At 45.3% G+C, this 21,107-nt stretch overlaps 1 protein-coding gene across 5 annotated transcripts in view; it reads left to right on the top strand.

Annotated features, from left to right (window-relative positions):
• zmiz1a (zinc finger, MIZ-type containing 1a) overlaps positions 1 to 21,107 on the top strand; it is a 108,792-nt gene that overhangs the window by 63,713 nt on the left and 23,972 nt on the right. For all 5 annotated transcript variants that reach the window (XM_049736633.2, XM_049736634.1, XM_049736635.1 and 2 more), the window contains one exon: positions 20,768 to 20,879. In XM_049736633.2, coding sequence (XP_049592590.1) covers positions 20,811 to 20,879 — 69 coding nt within the window. In that variant the 5' untranslated portion in view covers positions 20,768 to 20,810. The remainder of the gene's footprint in view (positions 1 to 20,767; positions 20,880 to 21,107) is intronic.

The following is a 21,107-nucleotide window of genomic DNA, read 5'->3' as shown; positions in this document are numbered from 1 at the left end:
CCAACACATTTTGTAATTTTGTGTAGCGCTCGTTCAAGTGTCACGAGTGAGCTGGAAAATATCAGCATTTTATTTTCAATATTTATTTTTAAAATCTAGCATTTTATTCATTTTGTTACAGGATTATTTTCATAAATTCTTTCAAGAAAACAGTCAATATATTAGCTTTTGTTTTCAAGATTTATGGGGTTTAAAAATACAACGTTTAGAAAAATATGGGATGAAAATTAATCAAGGGGCTTCTAATCGGCCCCCAGTTGTCCATCCCTGACCCACGGTAAATTAAACAATGAACATATTCTCCAAACAATTTACGTACTGACTCGCTTTCACGGGAATAAGCTGCATTATTATTTTCTGAATGAATTTTCCTTCCTCAAGCCAAAAGCGCAGCAGAAGCTGCATTTTAGTATTAATATGACATCCAGTAGTTTTCCTCCGGTTTTCTATGATCAGAAAAATTGCTATTTCTTACAATTAACCTGCGAGAACTGGCGGCTATGTTTACTAGGAACCCGAGGGGGCAGCGTTTTCTCCTTCGGGGGAAATAAAACACGACTTTATCAGGTGAATATTTCATGAGGCTTAGCAGAAGGAAAGCTTTCAGATAAACTCTTCTCAGGCAACAAACTCGAGCTGTGCATCAGGCGTGGAGCGCGACGCCGATACAAGGCAAAAAAAAAAAAAACGGTATTGTAATCGGTCTTCCGCACGCTAATAGCTGTTAACAGATTACATCAGCGCCTTGGCCGATGCGCCTTGATGATGACATTTTGCATCTCTCGCGAACGTTCGCCCGCCTGACAAAAGGGAGCACGGGGGCCGTTTAGCCCCTCATTGTAACCAACTGGCCCGTAATCAGAACAAACCCAATCAACTCCGGAGCATAACCAGCCGCAGCGTGACATGTCAAGAGAAGCGGAATTATTTACGAGCGGCGTAATAGGCCCGAAGTGCGTCGTGTCGGCTTTGTATCGCATGTCAGCTGTGTTCCTGAGAGCACGCACGGGACAAAAACACACACACGCGTAAGACGTGATAGGCAGAAAGCGCGGGAGGATGAACACTTCCCGGGCACCAGCGCAACTTCTCATTTCCTCGATGGGGTCGGTCCAAGATTTGCAGTTGGCTCGGCCTTTGACAGGAGAACACACACGCACGGCAGAACAAGACGAGTGAAAATGAGAACTGAGCTTTGCCAGAGTGCTTTTGCCTTCTTCACCAGACTGTCTTCTGTGGACGTTAGTTTTCGTCGGAGTAAATCCCGCGGAAATGTGATTCTTCGGATTTAGAAAACGCTTTATCCTGTAGGAAATGACGGAAATATACGGAGGTGTATCTTCTCACGCACTGAACGAAGCAAACGGAGGATCTCTTAGTAGTGGGAAAACTCGTCGTTTGTGACACTTGAAACTTTGAGTTGTTTAAGGCCTTTCAACTGTTGCCAAGAACCACAACACAAAGGCTGTTTGAACGGAATGGTGACGTAATCCTTTGCAGAAACATCTCACCTTTGATCAGTCAGTTGAAAAAGAAGCTGCCCGGGCAATACGGAGCCTGATGCTATTTTTTTTAATACCCCAAACCAAGAAGCAAGCGATAATCAAACAATTTTAGGGGCGAGAGCGACAATACGAAGCATCTTCCGCCGCCGTCTTGTGTTGTCGCTCGCAAAACAAAAGACCATTTTGGCCAAATCGGGACTGACATCACTGGCAACAGCTGCGGGCTGCATGTACTTGTGCATGTTTACGTCTTGGTGCATGCTTGTGTGTGTGTGCGTGCGCGAGTGTGTGTTACTGTCTGTCAAGACGAGGTGACCTGATTGCTCAGCTGAGCAGTGAGGGAAGACCCGGCCGGCCTTGTGTTGTCAGAGTCTCACCATTAAAAAACGCTCGAGATTGGACCACAATGCTCTCTCCTCGGCTGGCGGCCTAACCCCTCCCCGCCATGACACACTCACACACACACACACACATGCACTCACACACTGTGGCACTCCTGACCATGCCAAAAGAGATTTGGAGAGGAAAAATGATCCACTGCTGCATCAGCTTCCAGCTATAACGCAGTGGGTCAGGCCAAATCCTGTTAAAAGAGCCTTTATCCTTATTGCTGCAAAGATAAGACTCCCTTTCCTCCTCTGCATACATTTTACATCGGGAAACACTTTTCATTTGATTTTTTTGCCTGTCATCAATAGCGTGTTTGATAGGAAACTAATCTTTAGCTTTATATTTCATTTGCTTCAAAAGGCTAATAAATCTTAGATTGAGCTCATTGAATATCTGAAGCCATGGTCAATGCCCAAGTGAAGAACGGAAGCAACGCAGTGAGATAGGCTCCGCTCTTCTTAATGAACTGCGAAGAGGAAACGAGCACGCTTCCATACATGAGCGCATTAATCATGTGTATCTGTTTACGTCCACGTGGCGCAGTCTGTTCGTCTAATGAATGCGCCAGCCTAACCTTCAGCTATTGCCGCCATCTTTACTTTACCCCAGCCTATTCCAGCTCCCTGATAGATAGCACATGCTAGAGTAATACTTGCTCTGTGGCTCCCCCTACAGGTGCAATTTACTCGTATATAAAACAGTCATCGCGGCGGAAACGTGCATTTGTTAAACGTAATCTCATGCAAATGAATGTATCGCATATATTTTGTAGTCGACTACAGTGTGATGAAAGCTCAATTAGATATGGTGGAAAAGTACTGGCTTGTAACCCGAGAAAACTTACACAAGCACGGTTAGAACATGCAAACTCCACACAGGAGGTGCTTATCAGAGCTTTGAATCCAAACAGAACATATTTGGTGGATTCCAGAACAGTAGAAACCCAAACAAAAGTATCCTTGGCCAAATGTAAACCGAGAAATTCATACCAAAGGGGATTCAACCTGAGGGTCTTTTGATTGGAAGGCTGACATGCCAACAATAGCATAGATGCTAATGCTAGTACGACATTTATTTTCTTGACTGCTAATACAGGTGGCCCTCTTATTACCATAACTAGAGGGATACGTTGTGGAGGTTGATATTTTTTATGTTTGTAAACCTTAAACAATTGTATAATTCCCAAGAGGATGTATTGTGGTTGACTGCTGCACCCATTCCTTTCTTTTTAAAATGTCAAATGACTTGTTGCTCTCGCCCGTTCTTTCATGTGAAGTCACGCTGGAACTAGTGTGTCACTTTGACAGTTGGGTTGATTGAGGAAATGGCAAATTGGTTTTTGGCCAGTTTTCTCTTTATATTTGTCGTAAGGTAGCAGATTGTTACACACCCGACGTAACCACAATCCCACGTGATGGATACAGCAGATCCTGATGCCAGCAAAGTTCCTTGTGCTGCAGGTGTCTTCCTCCGTGTTTGGTACGTTGGCTGTGTTTATGTCTGCTTTCACCTCCGAGTGGAAAGCTAAAGGCTCAAATTTCAGCCAGGGGTCAGCCGTGAGGCTCCGGGGGCCTCACGGGGTCAATCTGTTGCTCTGTTGACGCAAGGGGGAGGAAGCGGGCGGGGAAGGGGGAGCTTGGGGTCTTGTCTGGCCAGACAACCCCCAGACTCACACACAAACATGCACAAGAACACAATGGTTAGACAACAAGCGATGGGACTCCATTACTAAATAATCTGATTAATTAGAGGCTTTGTTAGTAATTTGGTGCAGTTAATCGGGTTTTAATTGAATAATAAGCTGTTTTTTTGATTCGGATGCATTTTGTTTGATGAATAAATAGATGCCAAAAGTGTCAATAGAAAAATAACATTCCAGCCGTGTCTGGAGAATGAATGCTATGCTAATGCTAACAGTAATCGTTCTCGTGTGCGAGGATTTCGGGCATTGAGAGAAGTTCCATTTCTGTTGGAGTGCCTAAATACAAAAGCAGGATAAAATGTGGCATTTCAAACTTAAAAGTTCCTTTTAACTTACTCCTGTTATTGTCATTTGTTTCATTTTGGTAACGACTTATTACCTGATTAGTTTCGTCTTTAAAATGAGCACCGTGTATCGCTTGATTAAATAGCAGCTGCTAAATATTTATTACTCTCCGGATAAGCCATTAAAATTAAGCACCCCAGTGATGATCAAAATTAAAATTTATTTACACCGCACTGATCTCGAGTTTGCAGCGAGGAAGGATGTCGTGTCGTGTCCAACGACGTAATTCGGAACAGCTGCCCGGATGATCTAAACGTGTCGGAAAACAGTCGAGCGCTAAGTTACATAAGACACCTTGTCTGTCTTTCCTTTTTGTTATGATTCCGTTTGACCCCCGTCTCCACAGTACCTTTTCCTGAGTCTGGAACAGGCCAAGTTTTTTTTTTTCTTCTTTCCTGAGCGTGCTTTCCATTATACACTCATGTGTCTCTTACATGCTTCCTGTGAGTCCGCCTTGAAATGTCACAATGGTTCCATGTCATCGGGGCTTGATGTTTTCCACCTTTGTGCTCTCGAGTTCAAAATGTGGATAGGGACTCGTGGACTAGTTGATATTCCTCGTATAGTTACGCATTGAATATGCGATTCTAAGTTTACATATTTGCAAAGATTTAAGATATGTTTATTTGCATTGCTGGGTATCATTATGAGCATGTCCAGAAGAGATGTCCTCCATCTCACCTCGAGTCATGGCCCACTTTTGCTTTCAATTATTTTAAGGGCTCCTTAATCTCTTGTCAGATGCTGCCGTTAAGATTTTTGGCGATGACGCGAGGTTGACAGCTGTCGTGGTATTTTCGGTGGCCGCGACGCCGAGCATGTGAGCGCCGCGGCATCAGATTCCTCTTTGTCACTTGGCCGTCAACAACGATGATGTATGACGACTCTCGGGTTGTTTTTCTAAGTGAATCAATTACTGCGACAAATAACAAAAGGCAATTTTTAGCAGTCACAAACAGAGGAAAGAAAACATTGTCTTAACACTTGACAGTGTTTGATTTTCTGATTGATTGGGCTTTTTTTTTTTTGGGATGTTGCTGTAATCAATTTGCTCCTCTGATTTAGCCGAGCTGGTGTTTGATCAAAGCTGCTTCCCTCGGGCACCTAAACAGACCAACCAGTTCGCCATTATTTTGTTTAATTGCAGTTTTTTCACTGACTTTTTGCGGGACACCAAAAGTGAAAAATATGTCACTTAAAATTTAAATATATATATTTTTTTAATCACGCAATAATAATAATTACAGTGCCTTTAGTTTATTTTAGTTTTATATCGTTGCGTTATGAGGTGGCTAGCTTGTCTCGACACTTCCATGACTATCATACCATGTTAAAACATTGCCCGTACCAGTTCATAAATTTTTTACGATGGCCACAGTTACGACTTTGGAGGTTCCACCGCACCTGAAATACTTCATGTGATCATTTAACTCTGCATTCTTGTCATACGTGCACTTTTGTGCATGCTAGTGTGAGAGCATGTTGGCAAGTAATGAGGCAGCTATGATTACCTGCCTGCCTCGTTTCAAGTGTCAGCCGACCGCAAAAGTGTGTGCGTGCGTGTGTGTGTATATGTGTGTGCATGCAGACCCTCTTGGCTTGTCTTTGTGTTTGTGGCTTTGTATCGACCCGTCTTTGCAATGGAGAAACGCACAAAATCAATGAGTGCTGTTTTCTCTCCTGCAGCAGCTCCGTGTTATCGGTGAGAATACAGAGCACACATTGTAGTGCGCCAGACACGCACGCACGCACGCACGCACGCACATCTCTAATGTTGATTGCACACACACAAACACCACAGGAGATGAAGCTAAATTACAAGTTAGCCTCACGTAATCGGGAGACAAATGGCCGTCCGGCTCCTTATTTCTGCAGCTGCAAAGTTTGTTATTCTTAGCTGAAACGAGGCCGCCAAGCCGGCGAATAGAAGCTTCATTGGTTATGTTAAGCGGTATTAGCGATGTGACCAACAAGTGTTGATTCAGCCGCTGGGCAGTCCATTCCATCTCAGGCCCCCAGGGGATGACATCAAGCCCATTTCATTGTTATGCAACCCTCCTCCTCGCTATCTCTCCCCCAAACAGGCTCTTCCTCGTCGTCCGACTGCATGATTGGGATTACGGGCGGGAGAGGAGGGAGGAGGATGAGAAGGGGAGATGAGATGAAGTGGGTCGGTCAGTCTGCCGTCATAAAATAGAATTCATTTGTCTGATCCAGATATTTCTGCTCTGCTCTGCGCCGTGCTTTGCGGAAAGGCTGCCGGGCAGGGGAAGGCGGGGCCGCCGGCTCGCGGGAGCGATGGCGGCGCCGCCTTGGCCGTTATTTGAACTTTGCCATTTAATGCCATTTTTTACACAAGTTAAAACAGTTCCCAGGCTGTTCGACGACAATGTCTGCAACATGCTTTGGTAAAAATACCACAAGGGTCACGACTTGTCTGTTAACCACCCTGTTTAACTCGTACAGTTTTTATTTGGGAGGGGGGGGACGCCACATTCTACTGAGCCGCCAAATCATCGGCAAAGAAACTTCAAATGAGCCTGATTGTGATGTAACAGAGCGACATGATTAAAGAGCCATTTTCTGCTAATAAGCAAAACATTACTTGTGTAATTTGACACTTAATGGATGGGCAGGCACTCCAGAGACGACAATGTTTGTACGCACGCATGACGAGTAAATGTCATTTCATTCTTGTGTGACATGATTGAATTTATTCTCGTGGGAATTGAGCAGGATTTGCTTCGAAAAGGCAAGCGCAGTGTTTGTTTTTGGTGTCAATTCATTTGCTTGCCCGGTGTTGTTGGATGTACCCAGCGGTGTTAACACGAAGCCCACAGCCAAGTTAAGTACGTCATATAGAGTAGTATTTCTCTGGTGTCAGCTCATTATGGCCTCTGCACTGAATCCGATGTGCATTCCGCAGCTAAATGATGCATGAAGTACCTGAGTATTAGCTTGTGACACTGTGACATTGCACAGGCTGAAGGATTATTGGGCCGAGCAAACAGCAGCTTGCAGACACAACGGGCCCAGGCGACGTCAGGGCTGGCGAGGTCCTCCGTTAGCCTTCACGCAAGCACGATGTTAGCCGGCTTGATGGATGTGTCCCGGGCTGCGGACCTCAACGAGGGGGAAGCGGGAGGTCCCTGAAGCAAGGAGTGAGAAAAGCAAGAAGGCTTGCCATTCATCAAACCTAGCTGTGTCGGCCTGCCTCTCTTTGTCCAAACTGCCATCTTCCTCCTTGGCGAGTGCAGTGGTTCCAAACTACATCTGAGAACCCTCAATTCTGCCTATCTGGTTTTTGTCATGTCTTTTTTTTTTTTTCCAGTTCAATCAGGGTTTGTCAACTTGAGCTCTTACTATTAACAAGCATTATGAAAAGGTGTATTCCTAGGGAATATTGGAGCCCCTCTGCAGCGTTGCACACAGCCACTCATCACGGCAGAAGGTGTTCAATGCTATTACGAGGTGGCGGCCCATTCGCCGTGCCCTCCAGCGCGTAGTAAGCACGACCTGCGCCGCCGCTAAATGCGAATTAGTTTGCTTAATTCACTTAAACTCTGGAGCTTCTGCTCGCCGCCGCCGTCAGCCTCTTAACTTCCCTCCCAGTCGAGTGCGGCACTCTCTAATGCCGGCCTGAGACCGCTCTAACGCCGCCCAGGCTTGCTCTTTTCAGGTCACTAAGAACATTAGCAGCCACTTGGAGAGGTCACAAGTCTTTTCGGAAGCCGGTTGTGTGTTGAGGCAACGGCTTACACAAGAAACTACAACATGGGCACAAATCTCATTGACGGTCTGGTCAGCTGGTGCGCTATAGAATTAAAAGATGTGAATTATTTTAGGCTGTGCAAATTAGTTAGCCATCTAATCTTCAAGAAGTCTATCATAGCATAGCTAGCGGCATGTCGATTTGTCCGACTTTGTGTTATCTTTGAGCTAAATTCAATTTAGCTATCCACTGAGTAGTCAATATTTGGCTTGTTGAGTTTAACTAATTTCATTTTTTATAAAACATATGTTTATCAAATTATTCGGACAGGTCATAGTTGGCCAGGAAAATAATTTAAATTAACCTGCCAGCACACGCTGAGCTCCCGCAATCAATTTAGCCTGCTAATATATGTAAACCGCAATTATGTGCCCCACCACTTATAATGTAAACAACAGTAGTTAAAGGCAAGAGAATAATTAAACATTTCTATTTGTTCCATTGACACCCCCCCCCCCCCCCTCACCATGACAGTAGAAACAACCAGCATTTGGCTCTAATCTGCAATCTATGCGAAATGAGCAACAGTGCGGGCCTCATTAAAAATGCATGCTGCACGTTGAGCTGGAGAGACCAATTATCCCACCTAGTTCCTTTCCAATGACTGAAAATAAAGGCTTCCTGCAGCACGCCACTCCCTGACCTCCCCCTCCCTCACCCTCCATAGCCACGTCCCGTTGTCTTTGCGTCGGATCATCAGTAAACAGGCTTTTGGCCGGATTTGCTGGAGTGTGGCCATTTTGAGCCGGTGGGATTTGTGCGCGCGGGTGGCAACACGAACGATATTACAGCCAGCCAACGTATAGGTGGCGCTGGTGTTGCGGCTTCATGCCTGGAGCGTGTTCCGTCGTGGTCGCCATGTGCTGCACATCAAATATGGATGCATGTGGGAAGAATCAGTGGGGCACTCAAGGAGCTCCTCCTTCCCTGCACAGGCAACCTGCTCATCAAAAGGCTGCTGCGTACATATGGAAGTATATACCATGCTACACCCACATTGGAATCCTTTTGAGGATCAAACGCCGCGGGCGTGTAAATAGGCTAGCAAGACGGCGACAGAATGGCTAATGATCAGGTGTTTAAGGGCTGAGCACCTTTACGTGCACGACGTTCCCTCCAGGGCATGTTACTATCAGGCTGACTCTGCTCTATATGTAATTAATACATAGTGGCGGGCACTTTATGAGGACATGAAGCTAAAGGCTGTGTTGTAATTTGCTCGAGCCGGGGACTGTAACACGTTCATTTGGATGAATTCAATCGAAAAACACGTTTATTTGTGCATGGAGTAAATTTGAAAAAGCGCCTCAAAGAACACGGTTGTTTGCTAATTGAACAACAAACACTTGGCTGACCTTAATGAAGAACATGTTGCTGCGACAGACACCAGCGCACATGTTGTCATACAAGCCAGCTAGTTTGTCTCAGTAACAGGCAGAAAGAAGACATTATTTTTATTCCGATCAGGCTTTTAATGCGAATAAATGTGTCCCTATAGTGAGTGATTTGAATCCGCCCCCCCTCCTTGCCATAGTCATTTAATTTTTGCTTTTTGTACATACATTAATCTTCTCTCTCTGGGTCATATCCAGCATTAGTGTTTATCATCTCCGTGGCACGCATACACGTAAAGCAGTTTTGTATCAGCGAATGGAAAAGCTCAATTGGAGACAGAGCTTTCCCCTTCTGCAGGGGCCTAGAGAGAGCAAGAGGCTCTGGTCTCGGAAAGCTGGCTTTCCTCTCAGGAAGTGTTGTTCCTCACCACTCTCCATAAACACTGGAAAAGAGACCCAAAGAAAATGTCCCTGACTCACTATTTCCACTGTAAACAGGCAGACATACACTTAATATACTGCTGCCTCTCTCCATTCATTTATTACTGTACTTCATTGACTCACCACTCTTAGACTGCACAATAAACTTTAATTTCTTCAAGTGATTCTTTTTTTTTTTTTTCCCCCCCTGCTCTTCCATTTGGTGAACGGAACATCCAGCTCGTGATCCAGAAAAAATACTTCAGCACTTCATAAAAACAACTTTTAACTTATAATTTTGCGTGAACTTACGCAGGCGACTTGTATTTTTAGTGACTTGTGTATAGTTGGCTTTTCCTTTCATACACAATGAATATTATCGGAGCGCTGCTGTCACCCGGAATGTTGTTGACACCAGGGTTGGTGAACCGACAACCTGTGGGCTATATCTGACTAGCAAAAACACTTCCACTGGCCCGCTGTGCAATTCGGAAACCAATTTTAAGCTCGTAACTTTTTTGCGGGTCTAATCAAGTTTGCAATCTTTGGATAATGGTTCAAATATGCTGGCAAAAAAAATCCATGATGGTTTTGAAGGACCGCTGGCAGTGTCCAAATGGGCCGCCTACGTATTACCAAACTATCAGAATTGCTGTGTTTGTTTATTTGGTGCAAGTCTTTTTTTGTGGGTCTACTTATGATTGAAATGTCTACCAAATTACATGTAAGTGGCTTCATGGGGCTAAATTTAGTGTGCGCTACTAAAACCTTTTTTGGACTTTAATGTATCAGATTTGAGTAAAACCGTGAGGCAGACGTGCTAACTTTTCCTCAGTGGGGCTTCAAATATTGTCACGAATTTTGGATCGCACTATATAAAACCGATTTGCACCCCCAGCCGTGTTTTACTTTTGTGGTTGCTACCGAATTCACTCCCTGTTGGGTGTGAGCTTTAAAATATAAAGCACATGTTTTGCCTTGCTTGTGCTACGTATAAGTTAATCACCCGCAAAACAAATAGTCCGCCGGTCACGGTTTTTATCCCCGGCCTGGAGCGTGATGCAACGAAATCCTCATCTCTCATCCCCATAAAGCTCTCAAACGAAACCTGCAATGTTCATTATTTTGCGATGGTGCCTTTCATTGCGCTGCGTAATCGATCAATAGAGAAATCGGCGTTTGCGGCGCCAAGAACTTTTCTCATTTTCTACCTGGCGCCCTTTGCTGCATTTCATCGGCGTTTGTTTGCAGCCAGACGTTTTCCCCGCTGCTTTTTTTTGGCTGCGGTCACAATAGTGAGCTCGCTTTACCAGCCGGCTGTGTTACAAGCTGCTAGCGTGCGGGGTGTCAGACACACAGACAGACAGATGGACAGAAAGAGGCAGAGTTAGAAACCTCTCTTTTTTTAATTACATTTCCTCCGCAGTGAAAGAGGAGGCAAGATGGACACTCCATATCTCCCTGCCGCGCCTGAAAACTCATCTAAATGGAAAACACATTGTCTTCATTATTTTTTTTTTTTTTTGCCAGAGCTGAAAGAAGGGGGTTGTCATGGTAACAGCCATCTGAGCGCAAGCGGGCGGCCGAGGGGCTGGTTTTAGGGCCAGAGGAATGGAGAGGGAAGGGGGGGGGGGGGGTAAGGGAGGGAACATGGAGTGGGGGTGGTGGAAAGAGCCAAGAGAGGGGACCGAGGATGAAGAGGGTGGAGATGGAAGTGAGACAATAGAGAGATGGAGGGAGGGAGGGGAAAAACAAGGAAAGAATGGCTTGAAATGTGGAAAGAAAGGGCAATGGGTGTGATGAGAGAAGATGTCCAATGATCCAAAATTGGATCAGCAGAAAAATGCACAGCAACTCTTGCACATGGCTGAATTCTACTTTATTAGCCAACAAAGAATTAGGGAAACCGTTGACATATTTGCGGAAGGAATTCTATTCTTTGGCCCACTGGAGGTTTAGCGCGAAAAAAAAAAAAAAAAAAAATCCATGCGATGGCCATTGTGTGGACCGGGGCTTGGGGTAGCACTTTAGAACGCCTCGTGGTTGCGGCGCGGAAAAGTTCCATGACGGCCCAGCAGGATATAGTTCAGCCACTGCAGGCTTTTAAGTGGCTACATTGCGGCAGTTCCAACATGTGGAGGCATGACAAAGATGCTCGATGAAGTCATTTTAGATACTTGGCGACTTATTGGCATGGTTGTTGACAACATTTCTCGTTCCTGTCTCAGATTGAGGCAGTTTGAGATGATATTATGGATTCTTGTCAATGTTAGAGCAGGTAAAATACATCCCAACGAAAATTGGATGGATTCCTTCTTGGCCTGGGACACGACATCAACGGAATTTCCTGAAGCTTAATTTTGCTATATTTGGCAGATTCCAACGACCTGGCATGCAAATGGATATGAAAACATCATTTCCACGGCAAAGTTAAACAAAATAGGGATCTGATTAATGTCAAGGGGCAGCAAGATGGGACGTTTAGCATGTTGGCTAATGTCTGCCAACTGCATCTCGCCGGTGTTGCATTTAGCCACTGAGCAAGCATGCGGCTTTGGCAAACATGCAAGTGGCAGCCAGGCGCCGCTTTCCCCTGCCGCCACATCTGTCCAATCCCGCCTCCCCGTCACCATCTTCATCCTTTCCTCTCAGACCCTTCATCAAATGTTTACCCCTCCTGAATCTACAAGCAATAAAGCCCCCTCAAACAGGGCCGAGTGCGATATCTAATCCACTCTTGTCAAAGTCATTCTCTTCTCTTTACCACGCTCCTGTCGGTTTAGCATCAACTGGAAGATTAAGGGGGAGACCGCGACCCCGCACCCCTACCGCAGACGATTGTTTATTTACAAGTTGTTTCGGGCTCGTTTAAGTCGTCGCCGATGGCGTTTGCGTGACACGACTTTGCCCGTGACAGCCGTTTGGCGATTAAGGAAAATGAAAGTAATTGCTGCGGCTTTGTTAGTTTAGCCCCGCCCCATCCGATGACTACCTTTGAAAGCCGTTGGGAACTGATATTCAGACATAAGACCCTTTTTTATTGTCAATTTGACCTGTGTTGAAGCTGTAATGCAGCAAGTACACACACTTAGTGACCTACTAGAGGAGTGGGCTACACAGTTTACATGGTTGACTTGTCACTTCTTTTATTACTATTGTATTTATATTTTAGGTTTATTTCATTTTCCGCTTAGTTCCAAATTTGCTTGATTTTATCTGATTTTATGTATTCATTCATATTTAATTTACATTTATATATTGCATCTTCTTTGGAGTGGGCTGTTTTCATTCCTTTTTTTTATTCATAATTACACATTGATCATTTTAACGTTGTGATATTCAATGTTAGTTTTTATTCGTGTGAACATTTCACAGACTTAGTGAGTGAGCGTGGTCCATTTTGAACAGCCCACTTAACCCACACAAATACCTGCTACCTGGCCTGATAAAGCTCCAAGATAAATGGAATGCAATCATGAACGGAAAGAAAGCAGTCAGTGGATAGGGTTAGGGAGCTTCACAATTCACCAACTGGTGAGTCTTAAACCCCACCATCGGTGTGGTGTGGTGTGGTGGGGCCTGCTGGTGACTCTCTGTGATTCATGTCATACTGTAATTGGTTTACCTGCTCCTTGTGTGTCTGCTGTGGGAGAGGACCAGAACAAATTACCCAGGGACGACCTCTTGCCGCCCCTTTCTCTTTTCTCCTGCTCTGCAGCCATTTCCCCTCCTATCTCCCGCTGCACGTTCCTCCTGGCTGGCCTCCCACTCCATGTAATGTGTTGTGAGTGAATTTTTGTGTGTTGTTGTTCTTGTTGTTGCTCTCTTGGCCATCTATTTATCTGTTGTCCTGCCCAGCCCTGCCTCAGACATACAATACCTCCAGCGCAAGCTTAGTTTAATAACCTGCAACCAGGGTGTCCATGGGGGCTTGAAAATGCTTAAAATTCTCCGACTATTTTATTGAATACAATGAAACCTCAGTGGCTATTTTTCACTATAGGAAGTAATGAACATTGAATTTCCAGAATCAAACTGTCACAATTAAAAAAAAAAACCTTGAACTGTATCAAAACGTATTTCAAGTAAGGATTTCACGCTATTAAAACTGTTAGCAAGATTAGAATGTAGCCTCACTTCACCAATCCCCTGTCCAAACTGAGCCCTTCATTAACATGCGCAAGCACAATTTTCAAACATGGCTATTCATAATGGCATACGATTATCAAAGTGCAAAGTTGCAATGAATAGTCAAGGAGAACGCATTTGAAGCTTGAATAAAATAGCAACCCTAGCAATACTAAGCTAGCACTAGCGCCGTAAATGACCTGACATTAAGCGCACGGCTAATGATTTCCTTGGTATTAATTCAAGAAATTAAGTTGTCGAATATTTAATGATATTTAGCTTCAAAAGTGATCAGTTCAAACCTAGCAGAGGTGTAAAAAAAACAGATAAACATTGTCGGCTTGTGTTCCCGCGCGCCGTCAAGCATCATGTTGACATGTTAGGAATCGATGTTAACCAGGAGTTGTTTTTTTATGTGTATTTCTGTAACAAATGCTGAGATCACAAGTAAACGCGCTCCCTCGCCGCGCGACTCCTTGCGTGCGCCATTAGACGGTTTCATTTTCACAGCGAGTACACATTTTTGTGTTCTATGCTACCCGTGCCCTCGTGCTGACACGCCGCGCTGAACAAACACGTAGACGCGCGCGCGGTAAGATGAATGAGCGCATCGTTCTCCCCCCTTCTACCCACGCGGGAGGGAAGGTCTCGCCGCCTCGCGGCTTATTAAACACTTTCACCATGTCAGAGGATTGAAAATATGATTTGTTTGGGATTTGTCTGCCCCGCTGGCTGCCCATGCATGCGACACTTTTGGTCCCAGCGTCCTTGTACTCGTGTACTTCCTCAAGGGGGCGCCCTACCGTTGACTTTCCAGTCACGAAGCACTCTATTGATTTTGAATGTGAGCTGGCGCGGACATTTTAGAGTGCCCCGTCAGCTCTGAGTGCACGCGTGTCACGGAGAGAAAAGCAAACGAGTGAAGAAAGGGTAAAAAAGTGATTCGGCTGTGAAAGTCAACGTGCGGCGCTGGTGGTGCCGCATTAGAACGCCTCGTTGTTGCGGCGTGGCTAATTCTTTAATACATTTCTTCCCGCCCAAGCAATCTCATCTCGACGCAAGAACTGTTTTCATTTTGAATATGAACCCACATAAGATACAAGGTAGCATGGCCGAGTGCGTGTCACAGATCTATTTATGCCCCTCCCCCATAATGGCACCAATACCATTTCATGGCTTACTGAGCACATTGAACCACACTCGCTCTTTGTCAAGTCTCACGCTCTGCCCCCACCCACCCGGCAACCTCCCGTCGCTGTGTTTCTCTTTCACGCGCACACGCTTCCTGCACATGGAGTCCACATGCGGGCGGGCGCGCGCGTGTGCCCGTGTTACACTCACTCACCCCGCTGGACGTTGTTTAATTGCATTTGGGTCAGCGCTTTGCTACTGCAACCTAAGGACATGGAATTTGTCAGTTTACCCGTTTGGCAGTCGCATGTGTGTGAGTGTGTGTGTGTGTGTGTGTACTCACTGGCCATACGGTGTGTTTTACACAAGCATGTCAAACTGCGCTGTCACTCACATGCTCCTCTCATCTCCTCCCCGTGATGACCTAGTGTGGCGATAACAGATATGCGCACTTGCCACGCGCACACACAACGATAGAAATCTCGCCTTTGGTGACGAGTGGAGAGTCGTACGTGGCAGCCAGGACAGTCATTCATTCATGCATTCATTCATCATGTGATGTTTAAACTGGATTTTTTTTTTTTTCTTCGTCTCACTGATGACTCCATTTCCCATCCTCACGGGGCCTCTCGCCGCTTACAACACTTCAGACAACACAAGAGTGCACATTGATGCATTAAAAAAGAATCTCTGCAGTGCTTCAACGATGTTTGGATCACGTGTGATGTGGCTTAAGCCAAACTCCTCTCTCTCGAATTTAAGTGTTTGTTCCTCTTGTTTGCTCTTCAGAGGTGTGTTATAGTTTTTCTGATTTCCTACTGTAGCCTACTTTAAAAAATGGTGATGAGATGCCGTTAAATGGCGGATGAATGAGGTCGAGCCTTTGCAGTGAGTGGATCACAGTTACTGTCATCGCATTTCAATCCAATATGTACTCATTAAAATACAAAAAGATAAATATTAGATAATATATTCAGTCGAACATTAGGATCCCTAGCATCATCCTTGGCCAAAAGGGTAAATTCATAACATCCAATGTGAAAATCTAACCTGTCTCTCGTTTTGAGCGCTTACTTTATGCGAGAGAGGGAGCTGTCACACAAGCTGTGAAGGAAGTGTGTTATCTTTTCTGTAATGAGTTCATCAAAATCACCGTATAGTCAAAACGTCTGTTAATTCATGATGACCTGAAAGTGCAATTATAAGATGTGTAAATGATTTGATTGACTACGTTTCATAAAACCCTTTTCTCTGTCTGAGCAGTGTGCATTTCAGCTGAGGCTTGAATCCTATTTTTGGTAGACGTCTTCTGCTAAACCACCATATGATAATATCCCACGTTAACCCCCGATGATCTTTCACAGGGGTCGGCATCTTCGTAGGGAATCGCCGGTCAGGCGGCAATGTGCATCACTGGCCATCAGAGGGGGCACCTCGCGGCATAATCAACTTGCGGGGAGCGTATCGGGTGGCGCATACCTGCAATGCTGCGCAGCTGAAGTGACGTATTTATAGAAGTGAGCGTAGAGGCTCCTCGCATGTCGCCCACATCACAGCTGCTCGCGGGGCATGGCCGCCCGCTGCTCCGCCGCTTGTCACATTAAAACACAAGATAAACAAACAGCATCATTGCACATTTATATCCGAGGCTGGCGACTGTGACACCATGTTTTATTAAGGCCTGGGGGAGCCATGTGACTATTAGCTAGTTTGCTAAGGGACTGGGGATTAGATTAGAAGGGCTTCTTAGAACATAATAAACGAGTGACACTCAATGGAGGTAAGACCTCCGCCGAGGCTGATCTGTTAATATTTGTGTTTGTCTGTTGGTCTGTATTTTGCGTGGCGTGGGCACTGGGCAGTACCATTTTGTATTCAGGGGTGGAAAAACATCGCACAGTTTGGCTGATTTGTGTTTTTACCCATCTGCTTGCTAGCATACTACTTATTGCAGATGATGTAAGATGTTAAAAATAGATCGTTTCTATGACGCAATATGTTAGGAATACTGAAGACACTGTCGATCTGTTTTACATGTTCTTCCGCCTTTGACCGTAAACTAGACTGACTCAACAGCACCTCTGCTGGTTTAAGCCAAGCATCGCCAGCCCCGATTAATAAACAACCAATAGCACTCAATCAGCACAAATTTTAACAATCAAATAATTGATTATTTTGCCCATCCCAACAATTTGAGAAGGGGAAAAAAAAGGAAAATAGAATAGAGTGAGGCGTAATAAACGCAATGAGAGTGGCTGTCTGGCCATGGGAGTTTTCCACTCGAGATAATGGCGTGTGCACAGAGACTGTAGGGAGAGGGGGGGTCACGAGGGCCGGCGCAGCTGAGTGGTGTTGATTGGCCTGTTTGAAAACACATGAAGTGCATGCAGGCGGCCGGCCCGACACAGAGGCTACGCGTACCCGGAGAAAAAGTGTCACAACCGTGCTGCGCCGTGCCACGCTGCTGCCCCAACCACATTAGAGCAAATGAATCCATTCCACCTCCTGTTATGGCAGGGGCCTCCAGGAAGCAGGAGGGGCGGGGGTTGAGATATGAGGGACGGTGGGCTAGGCAGAGAAGAAAATGATAGCGAAGGAAATGGAAGGTGGTGGAGAAAGAGCGACGTGCTGGGCGCCTCTAATGATGTCTGAGGGCTATAGAATAGAAGAGCAAAAAGCACAAAGTGTCTGTGGGAGGCGAGAAAGAGAGAGAGAGAGACAGAGAGCCATGTCAGCAAAGGCAAGGAGAGGATGGAGTGAAGATCCCCCACTGTGTCCACAGAAGCCGCATTGACACTTCTTGTTGTTAAATAAGCTCTACTTGTTCACCACCGCCCTCTACACTTGACAGGCTGAAGGAACACTGGATTATTTCTGCACACATTGTAAAACCACGGCAAATTAATTCAAACCAGAAGATTTCTCATTCCGAAAACATTTTATAATGTCTATTTTAATGAGAAGAACCAAAATAAAGTCCATAATCTTGTGTTTTCTAAAAACATACGGTATTGACATAATTGGATGGGATTAAGAATAAATTCATTTTGTCACACTATCAATTGAACAGCCATTGTGCTCTGGTTGCCCGTGGGCAGTTTAAGACTCTTTATTCACCTCTTAACTTCTCTCTGATCATCGGTACGGCACTAATATTGTTCATATATGATAAATAATCTATGACCGAGAACCTATATTGTCTCTAGACCAGGGTTATAGCACTGTTAGCGTTAAGCTAGCAGACTGAAAGGTTAAAATATGTGGTTGTTTTAAACACACAACGTGTGAGTGCCTAAATCAACAGTCAACTTCAACTGGCAGTTCGTCTTGAAATATTTTCGTATCGCAAAGCACCGGTGGATTTTGGGTTCGAAATATATCTTTTGTGACACCAGTGCTATCACTTTTCTGACACACTTTAAATTGATGATTAGTTAAGTTGATGTTTATTTTAAAAAAAAATGCTGTTAATTCTAAATTATAAGCAGCAAAAGCCAGCAGTTTTAACTTGCTTGTTTACAAGCGAGCGACAATAAATCTTCAGCCTGTGTGCACGTAGCGAGACGCAGGTGATCATTAACTTGTGCGCTTGTGCATCTTCAGTGCTTTCACTTTAGTGGGCTTTCACCTCGCCTCGCCTCCCCGCCCGCCCGCCTTCTTTGTGATTTACACAGTAAAGAGGCAGAAGCTTCCAATTGTCGACTTTTGTTTGTGTTTTGTCACTCGGGCCTCCTCCTCGTGCTGGCGCAGCATAATTGGATGTGTAATCCTTTGTTTTGCACCTCTGCTGAGTGGAGCTGATTAAGATGTTTGGGAGACGATTAAGATCTACGATAGAAAGACTGGAAAATTCTGGAAAACCAGGGCACGGTGCGTCGTGGGGGCCATTACAACAGTTAACTTGTTGTTGTTTTTTTACCCCCACCCTCCCTTTCACCATGATGGCATGACAGATGAGCATGTTTGTTATTGCTGATTATTTACAAAGTAAACATGGAAGGGATGGGGTTCACATTATGCAACATCCCGTGAGTGATGGGGGTGTGGTGCTGAGGCAACCCATGTTTATTGATTTTGGACATTTGCGCGTTTTCCCTGGACAAACTCTTCAAGCCTGGTCTTTTCCAGCTTCAATAAAAGGCGAGCCTGTGTAGGGAGGAGCAGAAAACAAATTGACATGAAATACTAGAAAACATGACCGCTCTCTCTCAGCACGTTGAGTCTTTGCTCAGCTTTAATACAACTTGAATGGAGGACATTTTCATCGTCATGTAAATGTCTTCACACTTCTTGGCCTTTTTAGATGAACGCTGAGTTAACTACGAATGGCATTCAGTCCCTGTTGCTGACCAAAACAGCAGCGCCAACTTACAATACGTTGGTTTTGTTGTCATTTTAGTTGTTTAAAACTGTCGGCCACCTCAATGTTGCTTGTGGATGAACTTCTACTGTTCTATTGTTCATTTTACAAGAAGACAAATGAACACCTCCCTCAAATAGTATTAACCCTAACCCTATTAGGAAAGCAAACGACTAGCAACTGGATTTATTCAGTTCACAAATGAGTGATTTAATGCCAACGCATATATTCGTCTCCATAAGACCCGGAAAAAGTGCCGTTGTCCGCAGGGGTGTGTTCACTTCCCCCGTCAAGGCTGTTCTTTGCGCTAGTCCTCGTCTGGTGTCTTTGTATGTGTTGCGACAAGTGGAGAAGAAGAGGAGCAGTTAATCAATAGCCACAAGGTCAGGCAGGCGGCCGGCGGGCGGCTGGAGCGTGCCCTGCTAGTGGGCCGCAGAAGAGACTGTGAGGGATTTGTAGCACTTGTCAGGGCTTAAAGGAGCCCTCCCTCCCTCCGCTGCACTACGACTGGCTCAGGGGTGTGATATGTGTGTGAATGAAGCTTGAGCAGTCACAGGAGAGGGAGACATCTACTGGATGTCAGGTGACACTGCGCGACAGCGGAACTAGGCCATAGGCGCCGAAATCAGAGTGGTGATAAGTTTGGGCTGATTTTCACAGTCAAGGCACACGTCGGCTACATTCCTGTCCTCCCTCCGTTTGACCAAATTCTCCGTAATGTTCAAGACGTCCTAAATGCAGTGTAGGTAATTCTACTCGGCTAAGCTCGGAGGATTAGTAACGCGCTCTTATTCTTTCCGCTTTTGAAGTCTTACCTTTACGCACGTAATCAAAGAGGAGTATTGGCGCTATTATGTTGACATGCTCGGGAGGGGGAGAGTGCGCATTTGCAACATTTCCGGAAGATCAAGACACCGCACATGAACATTTTGCTGGCAGAGCATCCGCCGTTTGCCACCGCGGGGAGCCTTGAGGGAGCCTTTATCAGTACCGAGCAGCTTTTGAGAACACGCACACACACATGTATGTGCGTTATAGCCCCGCCTAGCCACCCCCGCCGCCACCTGTGGTTTCACCTTTTGTGTGGAGGAATCTGTGGTGAGATAAACACATTGGGATGGCGAGGGACAGAGGTCTCATTACCAAAGCAGCACCATGCCTATTAATCCTGATTTAACCCATTTTCCAGAGCTGGCCAGAGCCAATGAGCTTGTGACGAAAGGGGCGGGGGGGGGGGGAGTGTTGTCTTCTAGGCTTGACTGGGAGGTTTTCTTTTAAGCACGCTCAAAGCATTTCATGTGCCTGCTTATTACGGAGATGATGTACAATATATTTCAGATGTTCATTGTTGTTCTGGTTACGGTGGGAAATTGCTTTGTTGGACTACTGTTTGTTCTGCACGCTGTATTTTCTCAAATATTGTCCCAGTTAGTACCATCCACGTTTCCCAGAAACAGACACTTTGCTTTTCCATTCATCCACTTTCTTCAGGGTTCAGAATTCAAAGAACCTTATTAGCATGTTCTGGGAATGTTTGAGTACGTCAAAGTACGCACCCGAGCACTTGGAGGACAAAGAAAGCCTGGGCCGCACATGCTAACAATTTGCGCTAGGATAATGTCTCAGTACAACACTGTTGTTCTCCTCACATGGTTGACTAAATAGCACTTTGTATTGCAGATCAACGGTCGAAGTTTAATGGAGTCCCGGTAGAAGCGCCAACATGAACACGTTACCATCCATGGACCGGCACATCCAGCAGACCAATGACAGGCTGCAGTGTATCAAACAGGTTTGGCCTCTATTGACCTCAGCTTTCTTTTCTGTCCTGCTTCTGTTCACTTTCTTGACATACACACAGTCAGACATGACCTCAGTAGAACATCCACGATCCATCCCGAAACAGTCTCGGAAGGGCGCTTAACCGTTTCGCCGTGTAGGGTTGAATCCATCCATCCATCCATCTACTTTTTTTGCGTCAGCTACTCAGAGTAGCCTATCACGACTGACTTTGGGTGAG

Source organism: Syngnathus scovelli, chromosome 12 (genome assembly GCF_024217435.2).
Source record: "Syngnathus scovelli strain Florida chromosome 12, RoL_Ssco_1.2, whole genome shotgun sequence".
Taxonomy (NCBI): Eukaryota; Metazoa; Chordata; class Actinopteri; order Syngnathiformes; family Syngnathidae; genus Syngnathus; species Syngnathus scovelli.
The sequence above is the reverse complement of the archived record's forward strand: the minus strand, read 5'-3'. Positions and strand labels throughout refer to the sequence as shown.